At 49.6% G+C, this 22,576-nt stretch overlaps 2 protein-coding genes and 1 non-coding gene across 4 annotated transcripts in view; 2 read left to right on the top strand and 1 right to left on the bottom strand.

The window, feature by feature from the left end:
- Pde6d (phosphodiesterase 6D) overlaps positions 1–5,352 on the top strand; it is a 44,987-nt gene extending 39,635 nt beyond the window's left edge. The window contains exons 2-5 of the mRNA NM_001108806.2: positions 644–732; positions 1,952–2,077; positions 2,953–3,058; positions 4,777–5,352. Of these exons, the coding sequence (NP_001102276.2) occupies positions 644–732; positions 1,952–2,077; positions 2,953–3,058; positions 4,777–4,858 (403 nt within the window). The 3' untranslated portion in view covers positions 4,859–5,352. The remainder of the gene's footprint in view (positions 1–643; positions 733–1,951; positions 2,078–2,952; positions 3,059–4,776) is intronic.
- A 2,355-nt stretch (positions 5,353–7,707) lies between these two features.
- On the top strand, positions 7,708–7,812 carry LOC120094949 (small nucleolar RNA U13). Its single transcript, XR_005489623.1, has one exon. It is a non-coding gene; the product is annotated as a small nucleolar RNA U13 (small nucleolar RNA).
- Positions 7,813–18,007: 10,195 nt separating this feature from the next.
- Ptma (prothymosin alpha) lies at positions 18,008–22,090 on the bottom strand. Of its 2 annotated transcripts, none has more exons than NM_021740.2 (5): positions 21,864–22,090; positions 19,528–19,599; positions 19,235–19,331; positions 18,940–19,013; positions 18,008–18,743 (listed from the first exon to the last, which is right to left on the bottom strand). In NM_021740.2, exons 1-5 carry the CDS (start codon positions 21,906–21,908, stop codon positions 18,693–18,695), a joined length of 339 nt encoding a protein of 112 aa, NP_068508.1. In that variant the 5' UTR covers positions 21,909–22,090; the 3' UTR covers positions 18,008–18,692. The 2 variants fall into 2 exon arrangements, with proteins under 2 accessions (NP_068508.1, XP_063122879.1); XM_063266809.1 differs by lacking the exon at positions 21,864–22,090 and adding an exon at positions 20,296–21,807.
- Positions 22,091–22,576: the final 486 nt, after the last annotated feature.

Below are 22,576 nucleotides of genomic sequence, written 5' to 3'. Positions count from 1 at the left end.
TGTGGTGGTCAGAGAGGTCAGAGGACAACTACTGGGCATCTGTTGTGTACTTCCACCGTGAGTTCCAAGGTCAAGGTCAGGCTGTCAGGCTCCTGCAGCCGTCTCGCCAGTCCTCACTGTCTCCTCACACTACAGAGCTCTGGGAGAGCTCTGGGGTAGTGCGTGAAGGTCTGGATGGTGTCTGTACAGCTCAGTTCTTTGGCCGTACCCTGACATCTGACCTGTTATATTCTTACCATTTTTTGGCTGATGAGATTCCTTTGATATATTTAGATTTTTTTCACTGTTCTTTCTTGGAGCCCTTGCTACCAGTTCTAGTTGCTGTCTTTGAGTTCTCTTTCTCCCAATGCTGGAGTTTGAAGAAGGACCTTGAAAGTAAGCTCTCTACCAGAGCTGCCTCCCAGTCCATGTCTCTGAGATCTTACATAACATGATGTAGATAAAAGTCTCCGGGTCTGCCTCCTCTTTGGAATGTCTTTTGAACTCTCCTACATATACATAGCTGCTTTCATGGCACTGAGAAGTTTAATAGACTTGCTACAAAATAAACAAGGGTCGATGACAGGGGCAGAATTGAAACCCCTACCCTCCTTGGTCAGGGTTGCTCTCAGAGCCTCAGTTTTCCTTAATCATACGTGATCAGAAATTGGATGAACCTTCGGGATGCCGAAACAGGGAAGATACTCTGGCAAGGAACAGAAGATCTGTCTGTCCCTGGTGTGGAACATGAAGGTACTTTGCAGCCCCTTGAGTGTACAAACCATGCCCAATGCCAGAACAGACCCTGGCATCAAGGAGCTAAAGTAAGCACGCAGCTACTAGACAGGTGAGCCCTGCAGGCCAACTGAGAGAACACTTCTTGTTCCATTTTTATATTTCCTTCTCTCGCTTCCTAAATCCACGTTAGCACTGGTCCATACCAGGTCTGGATGTGATGCCATATTCCTGTAATCCCAGCACTTTGCAAGTTGAAGCAGAAAAATCAGGAGTTCAAGGTCAGCCTCAGCTATACAGTTAATTCAAAGCCAACCTGGACCAAATGAAATTTTGTCTCAGAAAAGAAAAGAAAAAGAAAGTTATAAGATTGCCACTTTTGAGGCTGGAGAGATGGCTCAGCGGTTAAGAGCACTGACTGCTCTTCCAAAGGTCCTGAGTTCAATTCCCGGCAACCACATGGTGGCTCACAACCATCTGTAAAGAGATCCGATCCCCTCTTCTGGTGTATCTGAAGACAGCTACAATGTACTTATATATAACAAATGAATAAACCTTTAAAAAAAAGATTGCAACTTTTATTTTCAGAGATTTATTTATTTTATGTGAGTACACTGTAACTGTTGCTCTCTTCAGACACACCAGAAGAGGGCATCAGATCCTGTTATAGATGGTTGTGAGCCAACATGTCGTTGCTGGGAATTGAACTCATGACCTTTGAAAGAGCAGCCAGTGCTCTTAAGCTCTGAGCCATCTCTCCAGCCCAGATTACAACTTTTTCCAGAAGAAAATTTTCATTTTTATCTTTCTGGAGGAAAAAAGGAAAGGTAAAACATTTCAAGGAATCAGAAGATAAAGAAGGCACCAGCAGCCTGCATACAGAGTGGGTGTTCACAGCCTGGACCTGCCAGAAGCGGCTAGGTGAGGCCTGTAGAGACAGCAGATCTGATGCTCCTTGACAACAAGTCATGTACGTTGACCAATTAGAGCTCTCTGCCGTCAGCTGGAACGTAATGCAGTTACCAAGGCATCTAATGAAACCTAATTATTGAGACAAATTCTCTAAGGCAGCTGAAGGAATTCCCAGGATCCTGATGTGTTAATATTCATGGTTCTCATTTAGAAAGATACCAATCTCACTCTCTCCCCGACCTCCTCTCTCTCCCCGACCTCCTCTCCCCCGATATCTCTCTCTCTCTCTCTCTCTCTCTCTCTCTCTCTCTCTCTCTCTCCCCAGCCCGTGTGCCCAAGAAAATTCTCAAGTGCAAGGCAGTGTCTCGAGAACTGAATTTTTCTTCAGCAGAGCAAATGGAAAAATTCCGCCTTGAACAAAAAGTTTTTTTCAAAGGACAATGCCTAGAAGGTATTCTATTCCTCGAGTGCCTGGAGCCGGAGTGCAGGAGGGGGGTAGGAGTAGGGGGGGGGGGCAACAGGCAGGGCAGTGCTCTGAGAACACTGACCTTATTACTAATAGAAGGTCTACAACACTGGGGAACCCCAGTGAAAACGAACCAAAACAAACTGGACACAATGGGGGCTTTGAGCTGTCTGACACCAGAAGCTCGAGTGCCCATGCCCGTGCCCGTGCCCGTGCCCGTGCCTAATGTGCTGTTACAATGTGATCTTGGAAGAAGCAATTACAATGAAGTGTAGTATAGGTCATGCCTATACATCAGAAGTCGTTACTGATAAGGACTCTGAATTCGATTCTCAAAATGTAAGAGAACAACATGTAGGCACTGTAGAGCGACCTACCTCTGTTAGTGCAGAGCTTGCTACTCCTAGGAAAATGATGCTTATGTGTCCTCCTCACTGATGCTTATCTATTAGACCCCATAAGAGACAGTCCTGTGTGCCCTAGGTGTAGTGGTGCACGCCTTTAATCCCAACACTCAGGAGGTAGAAGGAGGTGGATCTCTGTGAGTTTGAGGCCACCCTGGTCCACAAGTGAGTACCAGGACAGCCAGGGCTACACAGAGAAACCCTGTAGAAAGGAAGGAAGGAAGGAAGGAAGGAAGGAAGGAAGGAAGGAAGGAAGGAAGGAAGCCATTCTGTGGCACAAATCAGAAGATAGGCTGTGAATGTCCTGTGTCCTTTTGTGTGCCTTAGGAGCTATCTGATAGGTTCCTGTCATGGTCTGGACAGGAAGAGCCCACATTAATGGAGAGAGACACAGCCTGGGGTTCCCCCGTGCCCACAGATAGCGCCTGCTCACTGGCTTTTCCTTCTTCCCTTCAGAGTGGTTCTTCGAGTTTGGCTTTGTGATCCCTAACTCCACAAACACCTGGCAGTCCTTGATAGAAGCAGCGCCTGAGTCCCAGATGATGCCCGCCAGCGTCCTGACGTGAGTGAGGCCCAGGAGATTTCAAAGTGTATCCCAGAACAGCCTTTAGACAGCAGGGACTCCAGGTCCCACTCGCAGGCAGAGCTGGGAAGAAAGATGAGTAAAAGAGCACCCAGTGGTGTGTCAAGGTCGCTGGCTTCTGTCCTGTGAAAAGTAACGGCCTCAAAAACTGTAGGCCACATTTTAAATTTCCAGGTCACTCTGACTACTTGTCTCCTTGGACAATAATGTCTTATCTTGCCTTGCCTTACTTTCATGGGTATAATGAAGGTGAAAAATGAGACAGTGTGGAAGGGAACTGGCACAAAATAAACAATAACCCACAAAGGGATTAGGTGTGGCCACAATATTCCACTTTATAAGTGGAAGCACTGGGTTGGGGATTTGGCTCAGTGGTAGAGCGCTGGCCTAGCAAGCGCAAGGCCCTGGGTTCGGTCCCCAGCTCTGAAAAAAAAAAAAAAAAATAAGTGGAAGCACTGCTCTGCCATTTATGGCTCAGTGGGAGTGTTCTTGCCTGGCATGCACAGGGCCTACGCTCAGTTTCTGGCACAGCCAGAAAAAGAAAAAGGAAACAGAATGGGCCACTGAGATAACCATATAACCAGAAAAGTAAACCCCGTCCTCACTGTACAGGTGCCTCATTTAAGGCTCTTTGGTTTCAAACAACAGAATCAAATCCTCGGGAATAGAACTATTAGACTAAGCAGAGACCCAAGCAGCTTGGAATGGACAAGGGCAAGAATCCATTATGCCTTCCTCAAGGAGTAACTGAGGAGAGATGTTGGGGGTGTGGGGGTGTGGATCTGATTAGCATGACTAGAATGCTGTGACACCTCACATCTCAGCAGGGTTGTGGGTAGTCACTCAGCTGACCCAGGCACTAGAAGAGAGACTGTTCACAAAGGAAGAGCAGGGTGCCACTACCCAAAATCAGGAGAGTACTGCAGGGCAGGCCACACCCAACTTACTCAGTGTTGTAGGAAAGGCTGCCTTCCTGAGGTCAGCCCAGGATCTGCAGCCATCCATTAGGAAGCAAGCCAGAGGTGTCCATGAGATCTGTAAGCAGAGCACGCCGCAGACATTAGTGCGCCGAGACAAAAGGCACGTTCTTATTTCTGACTTTCTCCATTAGGAGAACAAACAGGAGTTTAACACTGCAAGACTCTAACTCAGATAGACGATACTTTAATTGTATTTGCCTTGCTTTGGTTCTCTTTTTTTTTTTTTTTTTCTTTTTTTCGGAACTGGGGACCGAACCCAGGGCCTTGCGATTGCTAAGCAAGTGCTCTACCACTGAGCTAAATCCCCAACCCCCTGGTTCTCTTTTGAGACAGGGTCTCACTTTGCAGCCCTGGCTGGCCTGGAACTTACCATATAGACCAGGTTGGCCTGGGATCACAGAGATTCGCTTGCCTCTTCCTCTCTAGTGCTGGGACTAACGGTGTGCACCACTGTGCCTGACGTTTGTTCCCCTTGTGAGATAGAACTCACTGTATAGCACAGAGTAACCTTGAACTCAGACCCTCCTGCCTTGGCCTTGGGGAGGGTTATGTGTGTACACCACCACACCTGGTTCTGGACAAGGCCTGTAATGGCCCAAGCTGAGGTTCTAGGTGGACATGTGCCCAGCCCAAAGCACCCAAATGGACACTGACTGTGGACAGGGGGCCTTGGCCTGTGGCACTCACTTTCTTTACCCTCTCGCTTCTCTCCCCCAGGGGCAACGTCATCATAGAGACAAAGTTCTTTGACGATGATCTTCTTGTCAGCACATCCAAAGTGAGGCTTTTCTACGTTTGAGAGAACTTGTGTGCACTTCCAAGAATCTGGAACAGGGGCAGGAGGAAGCTGTACTTGTTCCTCTGCACATTTGATTTTGATACTCCAGCTGATTCCTTCAACACAGAACCCACCTGTGGCACCAGGAAGCCAGCTCTGAAAGGCGGCCAGTCGGCTTTTCTCCCAAACCTCCATCGTCACTGACAAGACTAAACTCCCAACCCCAGCCAAGGGCAGGGAATAAGCCTCAACTCCTTCCTGGTGCAAACATGGGAACAAACCCCGTACTCGGAGCCACACTGCGCCTGTCACCTGCCCTGCCTCCTCCCTTGGGCCCTATAGGCTTTCTTTGGCCTCTGGTTTTGAAAAAAATTTACCTTTCTGACCCATTTAGTTTTTTTCCTACCACTTCTATTTCATACATTCTCATACCTTTAACTTGTAAAATAGACTATGATATTATTATTACATAATGTAATGAAAGCATTAAACTATTCCTACAGTCTTTAGCATGCCACTGTTTCCAACGCTCCTTTTTGTCTGGACTATGAATCTATCTTCATGAAGGAAGATATTAGTCTCTCACGTCATTGGATTACAGCTGTGTTTCCCTCCAGAAATAGACAGATAGCTTTCATTCCCAAACGCCTCCACTGCTGCCTCAGGACATCAGAAGAGAGCGGTGGTGAGGAAGGCTGCCTGGGAGAGCACAGTCCTTTCACAGTGCTCCTTGGTCTGTCTGACACAGAAAACCACAAGGAATGCTTTGATAGGGGCTCACCTCTGAGCTAGAGTCAGGTCACTATCACTCACAAAGTAACAGCGATTTCAAGTTATCTGGGGTGGAGGTGGGGGTCGGGGGGAGTTGGAGGACAGGAGAGAGTTAGCACAGACCAAGAATGAACATAGGTGAAGGAGAACTGCAGGGGCTGTACAGGTGAGATGACCCCTAGGTCAGTCATCAGCATAAGATTTATTTTAACTGTTAATTCCTTGTGTGGGTTTCTGCATGTGAGTACACAACCCACAGAGGCCAGAGGTGTCAAAACACTCTGGGGTTGGAATTGATACCCAGTTGCCTGAAGGCCTGAGTATTTTCTAGATACTCTGAAACCTCGGGAAGTATATTAGAAGAAACTTGCAGACAAAGACTGGCACAGTATGGGGTTGGGGATTTAGCTCAGTGGTAGAGCGCTTGCCTAGCAAGCGCAAGGCCCTGGGTTCGGTCCCCAGCTCCGAAAAAAAGAAAAGGGGAAAAAAAAAAAAAAAAGACTGGCACAATATGTGGCCATTGGTTTTCAAAAATTGTTGGGTACTTGCTCAGGTCCCCAGAGATTCTGATTCCAAAACACCCTGATTCATGACACCCTGCACACACAAGTACCGCAGGCTGAGGCTATGCTCAGTGGTAGAGTCCAAGGCTTCAATGCCAAGCACTGCAGGAAAAAGAAAACACCCTGGGGACCTGTGTCCACAGTCTATAGGCTACGTTGGGACGTGCTAGTGCAGCCATTGAACTGCTAGCGACATAAGTGTAATAAAGGCAGCCCCCGGCAAACCCCAGTCTCTGAGCAGTGTGCTAGGGGCAGAGGCAGCCACTTCTGTCCTGTGCAAACTGAAGGGAAGAATTAGCTTGGATCACTGAGGAGAGGAGGGAATCCCAGGCCACACAGCCTTCGGAAGATTTGGGCGAGAGAACCAATTTCTCTGGAGAAAATTTGGCCAAGGTTTGCCGACTGCCATGCAATAAGCCCTCTCAATATCTTGAGCCCTTTTGAAAATTTGGGGGAATGTGGGGGACAGGAGGCAGAGGCAGGCAGATCTCTGAGTTCAAGGCCAGCCTGATCTACAAAGTGAGTTCTAGAAGAGTCAGGGCAACACAGAGAAACTGTCTGGGGGCAAGGGGAGAGGGGGCGGGGAGAAGTGGCAGTCTCACTATGTAGACTAGGCTAGCCTCAAACTTATCACCAACTCTGCCAACACACCAGCTTGGCATTGTTCTTTTAAGTTTTTTTCCTTAAGATTTATTTATTTATGGGGCTGGGGATTTAGCTCAGTGGTAGAGCGCTTACCTAGGAAGCGCAAGGCCCTGGGTTCGGTCCCCAGCTCCGGAAAAAAAGAACCAAAAAAAAAAAAAAAGATTTATTTATTTATTATATAGATTTATTTATTTATTATATATACGTACACTGTAGCTGTCTTCAGACACACCAGAAAAGGGCATCAGATCTCATTACAGATGGTTGTGAGGCACCATGTGGTTGCTAGGATTTGAACTCAGGACCTCTGGAAGAGCAGTCAGTGCTCTTAACTACAGAGTCATCTCCCCAGTCCTCTTTTAAGTTTTAAACATTTCTATTGTGTGTGTGCCCCAGGGTGGAGACCAAAAGATAACTTGAGTGAGCTGGACATTACCTGCCACTAGCTGGGTTCCAGGGGTTGAACTTAGGCTGTGAGGACTGGCAGCTTAACCTTAACCTCAAGTCATCTTAAGGGCCCCACATGTTCTGTGGTGGGGGAATGTATCTGACACCGCATTTGCCTTGCATGGGAATGTCACATTCAGACCACACTGGGAGACCATATGCAACCATAAGAGGCTGTACCCAACCTAGGTCTGTCTCAACTAAACCCCATCAGTAGGAGGAGGAGATGACAAATGGTTTTCATAAGCCGGGGACTTTTAGGAAGAGATGTTCCTAAGGACAAACAAAATCAAGAAAGCCTTTTCTGTGCTCCTCACTTGGCCCACCAAATTGTTTGCTAGGTTGGTTTGGTTTTTAAGGTGCTAGGGGTGAGCCTTAGATATGCTAAGCGTGTGTTCTAACATTGAGTGACAGCCCCCTGCCCTAAATGTATTTTTTAAAATAATCCCTTCGGTTCATAAAGCGTGATGATTGGGTGTTCATGCCATGTGCATGACATGTGCCACCCACTGAACCTTGTTACCACAAGGGCACATTACCGGTCTGACGTGAAAAAAAAAAAAGAAAAGAAGTGGGTGGGAGAGATGGCTTAGCAGTTAAAATGGAGTAACACTCTTGCTGAGGAGCCCCTGTCCTGTTCCCAGCACTAGCACTGGCCTTCTCACAGTTGTCTGTAACTCCAGCTCAGGGTATCTGATGCCTCTGGACCTCCCCGGGTACCCACACTCACATCCACAACATTTAAAACTAAGGGCACTGCAGAGATGGCTTGGCAGTCAGGAGCACCGACTGCTCTTGCAAGAACCTCAGTTCAGTTCCCAGCACCCACATGGCTATGCTGGTTATAACTCCGGGTCTGGGAGATCCTGTGCCCTCTTCTGACCTCCACAAACACCAGGCGCGGACATGAAGAACATACATATACGCAGGCAAACATTCACACGTTAGAATAAATCAATCTAAAAACAGGCAGGCTGGAGAGATGGCTCGAAGGCTGATTCAGTTCCCATCATCCATACGGCTGCTCACAAGCATCTGTGCTTCCAGTTCCAGGAATCAGACCCCCACCCCCCACACACACACACTTCTGACCTCCACAAATTAGGCCTGCATGTGGAGCCTATACACACACACACACACACACACACACACACACACACACACACACACACACGAAAAAGCAAGGGAGGGAGGGAAAGAGGGAAGAGGGGAGGGAGGAAAGGCAGGCCTTGGCTTCAGCTTACATCAATCACCTTCTACTCCCTGCTTTCAGGTTTCCTGGAGGCGCCTTGCACCCCTCCTTGCCCTCCTCACTCCAAAGCTGCTACCTCCACTCTGTCTCCCTCTGGTGGCATCTCTCAGGCTTCTTGCTTCTAGGCTGCATCTGACTCTTTGCCTTCCCTGGAAATTATTTTCTTATGTTCCAAGAACCTGTCTCAGAGCACCGCTCCTTTCTCCTTGATAGTCTTTTTTTCCCTTCAATGATTTAATCATTTGACAACTTTATACATGCTTGACGAGTGCACACTCATGCACTCAAGCACACACACACACACACACACACACACAAACACACACACATCTTTATTTTCTTCCTGCTCCCTTGACCCAGTTTTTTTTTTAAGCTATTGTTTAACCAGAAACATACTGTGTGCCAATTTGTTAAGCCCTAAACCTTGACTTCTATTTCCTGAGCTTGTCTCCAGGCAACACTGAATGGTGGATATACCTTGTTGAAAGGAGAAGTGAGCCCCCTCACCTCCCGGTAGATTCCAGAAGGCAGAGGCAGGAAGTAAAGAAGTAGCTTCAAGGGGCTGGGGATTTAGCTCAGTGGTAGAGCGCTTACCTAGGAAGCGCAAGGCCCTGGGTTCGGTCCCCAGCTCCGGAAAAAAAGAACCAAAAAAAAAAAAAAAAAAAAAAAAAAAAAGAAGTAGCTTCAAGTTCTGAGTCATACACTTAGGAAGCAGAGCACTGTGGCAGCAGCAGACTCGGCCCACAGCATCGATGGGTCCCCAGCCAACAGCCAACAGACTGGAAACCCAGGTTCTCCATTTCTTTTGCAGAATCAGGGGAACTGTTGTCCGACAGCAAGAACATAAATGCCCTACTTGCCTCTGGGCCTGCTGTAGGGGACAGCAGCCTCTGCCAGGCTGGGATGGAAGAAAGAGGGAGTTGGGCAGAGCAGGTCCTGATGGCTTTGCCCTCCCACAAACCCAGATGGGAGAGTGGATGGACATCTCTGTGTGGCTGGGCTGTGGCTACAGGAACAGCTGTCAAGTCTCCATCTTTTGCCCGATAGACTTAAGCGCATTGACTCTGCTCTATAATATCACCCTCACCATCTCTCCAGCCCCTACTTCAGTCCCCCACAGCCAACTGGGATCCAGGCACCAGCTGCTCCCACCCATCCTCAGCCATACAAAGGTCATAGCCAGAAAGAATATCCTGGGCACAGGGCTGACACCAACCCCTGCTAGGAGAACTTCCTGTGCCCTCAGATAAAATAAGCCAAGTTTCCTTTTAGCTCTTGCTCATGACCTGTGGGTGGTTTCGAAGTTCTCAAAACAGGGCCAGGTGTGATGCTGTAATTTGGAGGCCGAGATGGGAAACTGAGTTTGAGGTAAACCTAAACGACATAGGGAGAATCCCAAAAATGTCCTTTTCTGACAGGCATGGTGGTAATGCACATCCTCAACCCCAGCACTAGAGAGGCAGAGGCAAAGTAACCTTTGTGAATCCAAGGCTATCCTAGTCTACAGAGTGAGTTCCAGGACATCCAGGGCTACCCTGAAAAGCCCTGTCTGGGGAAAAAGAAACAAACAAACAAACAAACAAACAAACCCCACTAGTACTGGGGCTCATCGGTTAAGGGCACTGGTTGCACACTCACAGGGTTTGAATTTGATCTGTAGCACCTACATGAGAGTTCACAGCCCCCTAACTCAAGTTCTAGAGGATCTCATACCTTCTTCTAGTTTCTGCAGACACCAGGAATGTGTACACACATTCAGGCAAAAGACACACACAGAATAAATCTAGAAGAAATTTCAAAACAAACGCATGTGTAATCCTAGAAAGAAGGGCACATGCCTCACACTGACCGTTCTTGCCCGGCATTGTGACACGTGCCTATAATCCCAGCACTGGGGAGGTGAAAGCAGGAGGATCGTAAGTTCAAGGCCACCTTTGACTATATATAATAAGTTCAAGGGGTTGGGGATTTAGCTCAGTGGTAGAGCGCTTGCCTAGGAAGCACAAGGCCCTGGGTTCGGTCCCCAGCTCCGAAAAAAAGAACCAAAAAAAATAATAATAATAATAAGTTCAAGACCAGCCTGGACTGCACAAGACTCTGTCTCAAAAAACAAACCAACCCAGGCTGAGGAAACGGCAACAGTGGTTAAGAGCACTGGCTGTTCTTCTAAAGGACTCTGGTTCAATTCTTAGCACCTACGTGGTGGCTCACAGGCTTCTGTAACTCCCGTTCTAGAGTATCGGCTCCCTCTTCTGGCCTCCGAGGGCACTGCATGCACGTGGTGCCCAGACATACAGGGCAGGAAAAGCATTTGTACACATAAAAGAAAAGAAAAAAGAAATGACAATTTAAAAAGCCAACCAAAAACTCAGCAGAGTTCCCAGTGTTATTTCTGGATTGAGCCGGGGTTGAGGTCATACAAAGCCATCTTTCAGTGTTCCTGGCAAACACTCTTCTACGGTAGGCTAAGCAGTTCAGCCTATAGCCTGTTTAAGCTGCTGACTCTGAAGAATAATGTTGTCAGGGACATCTTTGAGTTTAGTGCCTGCCATAACAGTTCTGCTGTGCCTAACACGGCTTCCGGGTAGTGCAATTTCTTGTTAAAGAGTATGTCTGTGGAGCTTAGTAGGAAAGGTGCTTGCTGCCAAGCCTGACAACTTGAGTTCCATCCTTAGGACCAACTCCCACAAGTTTTCCTCTGACCTACACATGCATTCCTTGGCACACACACCTCCATGTGTGCACCCAAGTGCATGCCTGAACACAATTAAGTAAAATACATTTGAGAATATGTGAAGTGGGTTTTTTGGTTTTTTTTGGTGTTGGTGTTTTTGTTTTCTTTTTAATTTATTTACAGAATGGAGTCCCCAATGGAGGAATTAGAAAAAGGACTGAAGGAGCTGAAGGGCTTGCAACCCCATAAGAAGAACAGCAATATCAACCAACCAGACCCCCAGACCTCCCAAGGACTAAACCACCATCCCAAGAGAACACAGGGATGGACCTACGGCTCCAGCCGCATGTGTAGCAAAGGATGGCCTTGTCCGGCATCAATGAGAGGAGAGGCCCTTGGTCCTGTCAAGGCTCGACACCCCCGTTTAGGGGAATGTCAGGGAAGGGAGGTGGGAAGGAGTGGAGGGTGGGTGGGTGAGGGTCATAGAAGCAGGGAGGGATGATGGGAGGTTTTTAAAAGTTTCCTGAGGTTGGGGATTTAGCTCAGTGATAGAGTGCTTGCCTAGCAAGCGCAAGGCTCTGGGTTCGGTCCCCAGCTCCGAAAAATAGAAAAGAGAAAAAAAAAAGTTTCCTAATGAAGCATGTCATGTTGCTAATTAAGATAAAGAAAATAGTTATTTTTAAAAAATATATTTACTTATTTCATGTATGTGAGTTCACTGTAGCTGTTTCAGACACACCAGAAAAGGGCATCAGATCCCATTACAGATTGTTGTGAGCCACCATGTGGTTCCTGGAATTTGAACTCAGGACCTCTGGAAGAGCAATCAGTGCTCATAACCACTGAGCCATCTCTCCAGCCCAGTGGTAGTGTTTTGATTTTGAGACTAGGCCCTACTGTATAGCCCGGGATAGTTTGAAACTCATAGTGATCCTCCTGCTTCAGCCTCCTGGGTGTGGGATCACAGAACTGAACCACTGGGCCCAGCATATTTTTCGGACCTTAATATAGATGGTCAGAATGCTTCCCGGGTAGGTCTCTACCAGTCTCCAGCCTTTGCTGTCTCCCCAACCTGCTGACGCCAGGAAACATCCCCAGTCAAGGGCACACGGGGATGTGCTAAGCACGATCCAAACTGCCTTTGACCAATGTGCAGCCTAAAGAGGGTTTGAGCTAGACTGTAGAACCAGTTCCCGAAGGGATCCACCTCCTGCCTAGTTCAGCACATACTCCCTGAGCCCTGAAGAGGGCCTGTGTTTTGCAAGATCAGCTTTTTTGGGACACCAAAGTCCTTCAGTATGTTAATAGGCTCTGTTGGAAAAAAAAATCCAGGTCAAATAAATTTAGAGAGTCTTCTTGGAGACTCAGCACTCTCGGGTAGTTAAAGGCCCAGTGGGTCCCTTACCAGCTAAAAACCCCTTTTCCTGGCACTTCGAAAAACAGGATGACTCTCCTCTTCTTTCTCAGGTGTGTCTTCCTCAGGCAAAGACTCCAAGCTTCCTGACCATGGCGAGGGGATTCTCTCTTACCCAGGAGCTTCTCCAACAACTGAGTTAGTTGAGTGATGAAGGGACCCTCTGCGGAGCAAAAATAATAGCGCTGTGAAGTCAGAGTGCCTCTGGCTTAAGAAGGAAAGGAGCTGAGTCAGGGGGTACAAGGTGGGCCGGGATGGCCTTGGGCCATGACCCATCTGTTGGGAGGGATTTGAGAGGGACAAGAATCCTGCTAAGGGGGGCTGGGGATTTAGCTCAGTGGTAGAGCACTTACCTAGGAAACGCAAGGCCCTGGGTTCGGTCCCCAGCTCCGAAAAAAAAAAAAAAAAAAGAACCAAAAAAAAAAAGAGTGTAAAAAAGAATCCTGCTAAGATACGGCCTTTGAAGCTCAGAGACATGGTTGAAAGCAACTGTTGTTCTTGCAGAGGACCTGGGTTCAGTTCTCAAGACCCACGCATCGATGGTGGCTCACAGCCATCTATAGCTCCAGTTTCAGGGATCGAACACCCTCTTCTGACTTCCATGGGCACCAGGCATAGACAGACAGACAGACAGACAGACAGACAGACAGACAGACAAAACATTCATGCATACTAAAATAACAAAACAAAAATGGAGCTGGATGGTAGTGGCACCTACATTTAACTCCATCACTCAAGAAGCAGAGCCAGGCAGACTTCTGTGAATTTCAGGCCAGCCAGGGCTACAGGGAGGGAGACCCTGTTTCAACAAAAGGGAATATGATGTCGTGAAATGGCTCAGTGGTTTTTGATGCAGAAAGGTTGTCTGCATGCACACCTGCGTGCCAGAGAGGGCATCAGATCCCTTTATATATGGTCATGAGACACCATGTGGGTGCTGGGAATTGAACTCGAGACCTTTGGAAGAGCAGCCAGTGCTCTTAACCACTGAGCCATCTTACCAGCCCCAATAAATAAATCTAAAAAATTTTAAATAAAAATAAAAAGGTATGACTGTTTACTGTTTAGAGCTGGCTAGAAGTGGTGAAGGCCCTGAGTTCATTTTCAGAAGCCACATGGTAAAAGGAAAAAACTGAGTTCTGACCTCCATATGAGACACCTTTGAGCAGCAATTTCTTGTGAGACTGACTGCACCTATCTATGCTCCCCAAGTCTGGGGGCCATGTCAGCCAGAAAAGAGGTGACCACCAGCCAGAGAAAATGTCCTCTACCATATCTTTGTGTTGCCTCTTTCTCAAGCAGCCATTGTCCTAATTTTTGTTATTGTTATTTTTCTTTTTTTTTAAATATTTATTTTATGTATATGAGTACACTGTCCCTGTCTTCAGACACCAGAAGAGGGCATCAGATCCCCATTACAGATGGTTGTGAGCCACCATGTGGTTGCTGGGAGTTGAACTTAGGACCTCTGGAAGAACAAACAGTTGGTGCTCTTAACTGGTGAGCCATCTCTCCAGCCCTGTTTGTTTTTCAAGGCAGGGTTTCCTCTGTGTAGCCCTAGCTGTCCTGGAAGCCACTAGGCTGGCCTGGAAATCATAGATTCACTTTTCTCTGCCTTTGTAGTTCTGGATAAAAGGCATGTGCCAGCACCGGCCAGCTTAAAGAACAATCAATATTTTTAAAGAAAGAATAAAATAAAAATAAGTGTTTAAAAATAAGTACGTTGGGTCTGGAGAGATGGCTCAGTGGTTAAGAGCACCGGTTGCTGCTTTTCTGGAAGGCAGGATTAGATCCCCAGTACCCACACTTCTGCTCACAGCCATCTGCACCTCCATTTCTGGGAGAATCTAATGCCCTCTTCTGGCTTCTAGGGGTACTACAAATTGTGCATACAGTTAGAGGCAGAGCTCCCTCTGATTAAGCGTCTTGGGTCATGTGCCAACATTGAATCACTCAGTGCAAACAGGACCCAGTCTGGCCTGAGAGTTATAAGAGGAACCTTCTCCAGGAGGAAAAGCAAACACACTATTTCAGGTGATTCTCACCAAAAGGATGGAGTGCCTCAAGTGACCAGTGGGAGCAATGTTGATGAAGAGCCTCTGTCTGAGCATGCGTGTTCCAAGTTGGGTCTCTTATGCTAAGGACTTCATGGGATCCACATCAGCCACCAGCTAGCGGCATTTCTCCGAGTAACGCACTTGTACACCGTTCACCCAGCACATGAGCACAGTGGATCAGATGTCCCTAAGCCCTTTCAGCTAGTTCCCAAGCTATGCACCTATAATTCCCACAAGTTCAGCCAAGACTAAGGTATCCAGAGAGGAGGGTCTCAGATGACAGCCTTGCACCCTTCCCTGGCTGGCCCTATCCTTGTAAAGACAAGCTGCCCATGGTACAAAACTGAAGAACACTGTGTCAGAACTCGGCTACTATTTATGTTTGTCAGAGGAGACCAGGCATGTGAGACCAGACCAGACTGAGAGAAGTCCCAAATAAAACTGGACACAGGGCTTCTGCCTCCATGGAGGAAAAAACTTCACCAGGAGGGGATCACAAAGAGGTCAGAAACCTGAGGCAGGCAAGGCTGGTCCATTTCTAGGACACAGGTATTGACTTCAGACAAAGGTGGGTTGACCTCAGGAGGGCGCTGTGCACATAGACCATCCAAGGCAAGCTGGCAACACAACATGTACTGTGATGCTGGTCCCTGGGGGCTGTTCAGGACCTGCTAACACCAGAGGGAACCTCTTGGGACTTCAGCTCTGCATCTGGGAAAGGTCTCCCCTCCAGGAAAATAAGGGACCAGGTCCTTGGGATTGGCTGTCCTGAGGTGAGTGAATAGGAAATGACACTAACTCTACATTGCCTCCACAACTGAGACAAGGGAAGAAGCACTTCCCCTGGACTCAGCCTTTTGAAGGGCTTGTTCCTAAACCTACCAAATCAAATCTCTACAGCCCTGCAACCACCAGAGGGCGCCCACTGCCCACGAATCTTCCAGAGTCCCTTTCTCAGCACTGGCAATGCCAGCAGTAGGATCTTGGTGACCCTAAACCATTTGTTAATGTCCCCAATCAGTTATATGTGTGCTAGAGACCAGGTGAAAGTAATCTCCATTAAGAGTGGTAGTTCCAGGGGCTGGGGATTTAGCCCTGGGTTTGGTCCCCAGCTCTGAAAAAAAGGGAAAAAAAAAGTGGTAGTTCCCAGAGCTAATGGCTAGAGAAATAAGGACTCAAAGGTTTGAATAGGATGTAGGCTCAGGATCTGGGTGTGTCTCAGGGTACAGCAGCAAATGGGCCTCCACGCTGTTGCCCCCATTTTCCAGATTAAGGCCCAGCAAGATTCACTCACTGGCTGCCTATTTACAAGGCTGCCAAGTCTATGTAGTCACATGGCTGCAACCTTGGAGCACAGGATTAGCTGTTCCTAGCTCATGGGCAGCTGTTACAAGTGGGGCTCACAGCTCTTCACCTGTTTTAGACCTCCCATTCCTAGACACTGGTTTTGGGGACATCTCAAGGCTGACCAAGTGTCCAGGGATGAGATGGGCAGTTCGAGTTTCTTTTCTGGAGGAGCCAGCAGAGATGGTTGGGCCAGAGCTCTACTGAAGCCCCAGGCTGATCCGGGAGTCATCCTGAGTCTGAGCAGCCTGGCCACCACAGGAAGTCTTCTGCTCCAAGAAGGGAAGATAGGTAGAAAGGGCCAGGATTCTGGATAGAAGGGATAGGTCCTTGCTCTTCTTGTACACTGCTTCCTCACTTTCACCGTTTCCCCCACCTCCCTTCAGAGGGACAGTTTCCCTCTTTTCCTAGTGGGGCCCAGGGTCTGGGTTTGTAAATTTTTTGAGATGGGCTTCTGTATAGCCTTAGCTTGTCCTAGAACTCACTGTAGACTATATAATAGCCTCAAAACTCATCCTACCTCTGCCTCACCAGTTTAAGTTATACACCAGTTTCTTTTCCTAGGTATAATCTTTGTGGTCCTGGGAACTCAACCCAGACTGACTGTCCAACTATGTAACTGAGTACTTATATCTGAAAGCTGTGGCCAACATTTTTAAAGGTTTTCTTAAAGATTTATATAAATCTATACACACACACACACACACACACACACACACTTACACTGTAGTTATCTTCAGACAAACCAGAAGAGGGCATCAGATTTTATTACAGATGGTAGTGGGATTTGAACTCAGGACCTCTACAAGTGCATCCAGTTTTTTTAAAGATTTATTTTATGTATGTGAGTGCACTGTTGCTCTCTTCAGACACACCAGAAGAGGGCATCAGATCCCATTACAGATGGTTATGAACCACCATGTGGTTGCTGGGATTTGAACTCAGGACCTCTGGAAGAGCAAAGTGCTCTTTTTTTCGGAGCTGGGGACCGAACCCAGGGCCTTGGGCTTGCTAGGCAAGCGCTCTACCACTGAGCTAAATCCCCAACCCCAGAGCAAAGTGCTCTTAACCACTGAGCCATCTCTCCAGCCCCCCATCCAGTGCTCTTAACCACTGAGTCACCTCTCCAGTCCTGTGGACATTCTTCTGTCTCCATTACTCCAGTGGACCCACCACCTGAGGTTCCTGGGGGTGAGGCTACCCCCCTTCCTCCACAGCAAACAAGCTCATTCATATACTCAAGCCTACAACCTCTACTCACCCTGAAGATTAGACTCAAAGAGTGACTCACATCAAAGACAGTCCTTAAGACTCCAACCACTTGGGGCTGGAGAGGTTAAGAGAACTGTCTGCTCTTCCAGAGGTCCCGAGTTCAATTCCCAGCAACCAGCAACCACATGGTGGCTTACAACCATCTATAATCAGGTCTGGTGCCCTCTTCTGGCCTGCAGGTGCAATACATGCAGGCAGAAAGCTGTATGATGTATATACATAAATGTTTAAAAAAAACTCCAACCACTTAAGCTGGCACAGCACCCCCTACAGAATGCAGTAACTGCAACCAACCTGAAAAGACAAAGTCACTAACGCCATTGTTTGCCCAGGTTACAATAGGTATTTAGGACCTAGAGGCTTGGCTGGCAAGCTAACACTAGGAGCCACCAAACAGTATACTAATTACATGGACAGCAGCCAGACGACTCCCAACTTGGCACGAGATTACTTGGCCTGTCCCAACTAACAAGGGCTCCGGTATACAGCACCTCTGCAGTAGCCCAAGTCCCAGGAAGAGGTTGGTGTCACAAGAACCTCTCCTAATGTCCCAAGGTTAACTGCAGCTTTGTCCCAACCTTCCCCTAGAACTTTTGAAAAAAAAAAAAGTCTCTCCTCTCCCCAGAAAACCAGTTATTGGTGGTACCCAACCAATCACTCAGGAGGTTGTGGAGACAGAGGGGACCCTGTCTCAAACCAGGCACACAGAAAAACCAGGCTTTGAGACACCATTGTTAGAACAACTCAGCAAAATAAAATTCCGGTTTATTGTTGGACATTGTTTCACACATACATCAAACAGGCCAAAAAAATAAACAGCAACTTCATAGACAAAAAAAAAGGAAAAAAAAATCTTTTTATCTTTGGCCTTTTTAACCATCTCATACAAACCAACTACTTATAGTACAGCTAGGTACATACACAAAAAAAGTTACTGGAATGCTCAGAATAAGATTGTTTTTTTTGTTGTTGTTTTTGTTTTTTTTACAAGGTTTTTTTTCTCCTTTGAGAGTATAATGAACATGGTCACACCACAAGTAAAGTCTGAAGTAGGACAGAAAACGCTCTGAAGGCTGGTTTGGTCACCCGTTATCATTAAAAATGGCTGACCCCTAACAATATGTACAAAAATATAAAATGTAAATAAAAAATACAAACAAATTTTCCTTTTAAAGTATTTTTAAGAAAAAAAGCAGGGCCTGGGAAGTTCTGGTTCTTTTCTCCTCCCATGTTGCCAATTCATGTTGTGGTTTTGGTGGGGTGGTGAAGAGCGCATGTCATGTGTGGGTGGCACTGCCCGCAGTGGGCGGGCGGGGGCCTGCTTCTCTACTCGAAGGTGACCACGTTTAAATTCTGAGACGGGAAGTGGAGGGTGAATAGGTCACGGTGCGTAAGGTTAGCTTTTCCTTTTGCTGTCTAGTCATCCTCATCAGTCTTCTTCTGCTTCTTGGTCTCAACATCATCATCCTGCAGAGAATGACATCAGTCCTGTCACTACAGGTCAGCTCAGCAGGCGGCCTAGGCCCAGAAACCTAGGCCCTTCCAACCCAGCTTTGCTGTGCTGGGAAGGTCCCACTAAGAACCTTTCTCACCATTTGCAAGAAACCCCAGACAGCGCTTGTCCACCTCAGGAGAAGGTAGGTACCTCACACCTCAAACCTACCTCATCATCCTCAGCTACCCGCTTGCCCGTAGGAGCCTCAGCTTCCTCATCTTCATCTCCATCTTCTTCCTCACCTGGAGAGAATCAAGGACCATATAAACCACTGCCACCCCTTGTCTGGGAACTGTCTCCCCAGAGTAGACAGGTCAGACAGCAACAACTCTTTAAACATGGAACTGCCAACAGGAGGCGTAAAAGGACTGCAATTCAAATTGGCCGACTTGCCCAGAAACCCAACCTCTCCCTTCTGGCAGTACATCCCAGGGAAGGAACCTGAGAAAACAAGACTACTCACCATCACCTTCTTCCTCCTCCTCCTCTTCCTCCCCACCTTCTTCCTCTTCTTCATCTACCTCATTGTCAGCCTCCTGCTCCCCATTTTCCTCATTTTGCTTTAACAGAAAACACATCTGCCATTAGCCACCTCCAAAGCAGGTCTGCATGTCTAGCACCCACCGCTGAAAAACTCCCACACCACCTCCCAAACTAAAAAGCAGGCAAGTTCTTTGCCTGGCCCAACCCTTAACCATGCTGAAGTAAGCTGAAGGAGTAGAAGCGGGGAACAGAAGCCCCGTTATGGACACTCACAGCGTTCCCATTGGCAGGTGCGTCTCTTCCATTCTCTGCCTCCTCCACAACTTCCTTCTTCTCCTTCAAGTCCTTCAGAAGGAAGAGGACACCCATTAGTCTTCAGAACAGAGGGTACCCATCAGCCAAAGTGCTGAAAACTAAACAAAGCTGACTTACAGAACTAATGTGTCACTGGCTACTTAGCCACCCTGGAGTGTTAGAGGATGGGCCATAGATCTCTCTACTCAAGGCCTGTATCCAAATCCTGACTCCCATCTTCTGGATACATCGAAAACAAGGCACTCAGGTGTTGACTCAAGGCTACCATATGGCACCACAGCCACAAACCCGCCAGGCCAGGCAGACAAGCTCGGGAACTGTCTCCCTCACCTGCACGCCCTTTGCCGCCGGTTTCCAGCTAGAGGGAGCTCCACCCCTCAGAAACCCTTCTTGGAAGGCGGTGGCTGTGTGCCATAAATAAATAAGGTATTGAAGGGAGGAGCCAGTCGATGGTCAGTAGCTCAGGGATGGGGAGAATCTGGATGGAGATCAGGAAGCGCTTGAGCATGCAGACACCCCCCACTTCCAAATCACCAGTCATGCTTGGTACTACAGGCCTTCCTAGCCTCCATAACCCAAAGCAAGTAGCAAGCTAGCACTTTGGAAACTGCGGCTTCGGGGCGGGACCGCTGTGTAACTTTTCCACTCCATGGCTCAACGGTGGGACCACCAGGAAGGCCAGGCACATAGTGCAGCTAGTCCTGCGGGGCCCACCCCCTGGGTTACCTGCTGGGGTTGGTGGGTTCGCGCCCACCGAAGGCCTGCGTCGGACCCCATTGCACCCGCTTCCGCCCCCTGGTGGCCGAAGCCCGGGGGAGTGGGTGGGGGCGGGGTGGCCGCGGTGCGCAGGCGCACCGCTCACCCAGAGAACTACGCGCGCGAGCCTCGGCACGCACCGCGCGCAACGAGCACGTGGCCTGGGGCGCCAAGTGCGCCCTGTGCCCTGGAGACCCAAGGTACGCTTTCATCTAGGTGAGCGAGTTTGCCGCTGGAGAAAGCGCGCTACGTGCTGCCCCCTTGGGATCGCGACTGAGGGTCAACACGCGGCTTCCGGCTGCAATTTTGGCGCGCAACGTCCGGCGTTAAGTCACCGGGGTATTGGAGCTTCTGAGCTCGGAGCCTCGAGACCGTCGGGGGCGCACTCCCCAGAAGGGTCGAACCTCGCGGGAATTCACCTCAGAGAAACTCCCGCGGAGGCTCGGGGCATGGGGTGCACTATGCTGGCTGGAAATTCAAGTCTACAAGGGCCGCCGGGCACCGCTCCAGAGTGCGCTCTGCACGGGGTCGCACCAAGACGGACATGCCGGGCTATCAGAGTTTAAACAAGGTGGCACGCGCGGATTTCCCACTGCAGGATGAATGGGGCGCGAACAACGAGATGTTTGAAAGCAAGGAGCACGAGCCGAACAAGGCTTGTCTCGTGAGAGTGGATAATACTCCGCTGGGCGGGTGGAGGAGACTGCGAGCCGCGGCCTCAGGACCGTAGCCAGGACTGCGAGTCTGCGCGGGATACTCGGCCGCCGCGTCTCCACCGCAGCAGGGTAGCCGTGGGGGGCGCCCAGCGGCCCCCGTGTGCGGCCGCTTCACTTTCTATTTCCTCCCCCTCTAGCGCGTGGGCTCGCCGCCCGGGCCCGAACACCGTCAGCAGTGACCGCCACTGGTACGAGGTCCGCCGCCGCCAGAGCTCCCAGCCTCCACGGGCAGCCCACGAACACTCATGCTCAACCGTGACTGAGAACGAGACCGGTTAAGTGTCTCAGCCAAAATTACCACGGCACAGCTCGCCGCCCCATCCGCGTCATTCCGGATAACCCGCTGCCAGCCCGCTATAGGGCGCGAACCCAAGCACCTAACAAAGAGCAGTTCGGCCGCCGGCGCCGGTAGCCCGCCGGCGCCGCACACGCGCCCCCCACACTTCCGACTGCCGACGCGCCGGAGTTTCAAAGTTATTTCCGTGCGCCGCGGCCCCGCGACCCCGGCCCCACTAGCACTCAAACGATTCGCAAACAACTTTCGAGAATTTGCGATTCGGCCCTCCCAGTTTTCGTCCCCATGTTCCGCGTCGACCCCAGGCCATCGGCCAGCTCCCGACGGCGGCACGAATGCCCGCGTCGCTTCGCGCCCCCTCCCCCGCACACAAAGAGTGGTGCCCGGGGCCATCGCGCCGCTGGAGGGTGGCGAGGTCCTCTCCGTAGCGTTCGCGTGATGCTTTCCCCAATCCCGCAGCCACGCGCCAAACACTGCCCGGGCGACGGCGCACAGACCCCGAGGGGGCGGGCGGCGTCCAGCCTCACCTTGGTGGTGATCTCGGAGCTGGTGTCCACTGCCGCGTCTGACATGGTGGGGCACGCCGGTGGTCTGGTGCTACGCGTAAGGAATTAGTCGAGTTTCGAGGACTCTGGCGAGAAAGCTGCCGGAGTCCGCGTTGGAGGAGACGGTGGGCGGCGAAGGTGGCTGCAGTGAGCGCGGAGCACGACCCGGGAACAATGCAAAGATGGCTTTTCGGAGCAGCCAGTGGGGGACTCACGCGGCGCCAGAAGCTTTAATATAGATTAGTGGGCGGTGCTCAACCACCCGAGCCCCAACGCTATTGGTTGAGTACAGGGAGCGGGCGTTTTCTCATTGGCTCAATTCCGAACAATGGGCAAGTGAGCTTAAAGCGGCAGTGCCTCGGCTTGGCGCGCGCTGCGCAGTCCCCCGCCGCACTGTCATTCAGAGTCTTGAATATGTTGGGTCTCGCCATTCCGAGGAGGGGGCTCGCGCGCGTGCGCGCTCCCGCGGCTGTTTTGCTCAGGCTTCTGACGCAGAAAGCCAAAGCGCGGCAAAGCTGCCCGCCCAGCCCCCGTCCTCCCCCTCCCTCGCTACTGCTCGGAAGGAGGGGAGGGGAAGAGGGGGGGAGCAGGAGGACTGCCCGCGAGGGGGAGGGGAAGGCGAGTGCTGGGCGGCGCTTGCCCCGGGCGGTGCCCCGCGTGGTTCCCGCGCCCGAGACAGGCCCGCATCTAAGACT

Source organism: Rattus norvegicus, chromosome 9, assembly GCF_036323735.1.
Source record: "Rattus norvegicus strain BN/NHsdMcwi chromosome 9, GRCr8, whole genome shotgun sequence".
NCBI lineage: Eukaryota > Metazoa > Chordata > Mammalia > Rodentia > Muridae > Rattus > Rattus norvegicus.
Note: the sequence above shows the minus strand (reverse complement) of the source record. Positions and strands in the feature narration are given on the sequence as shown.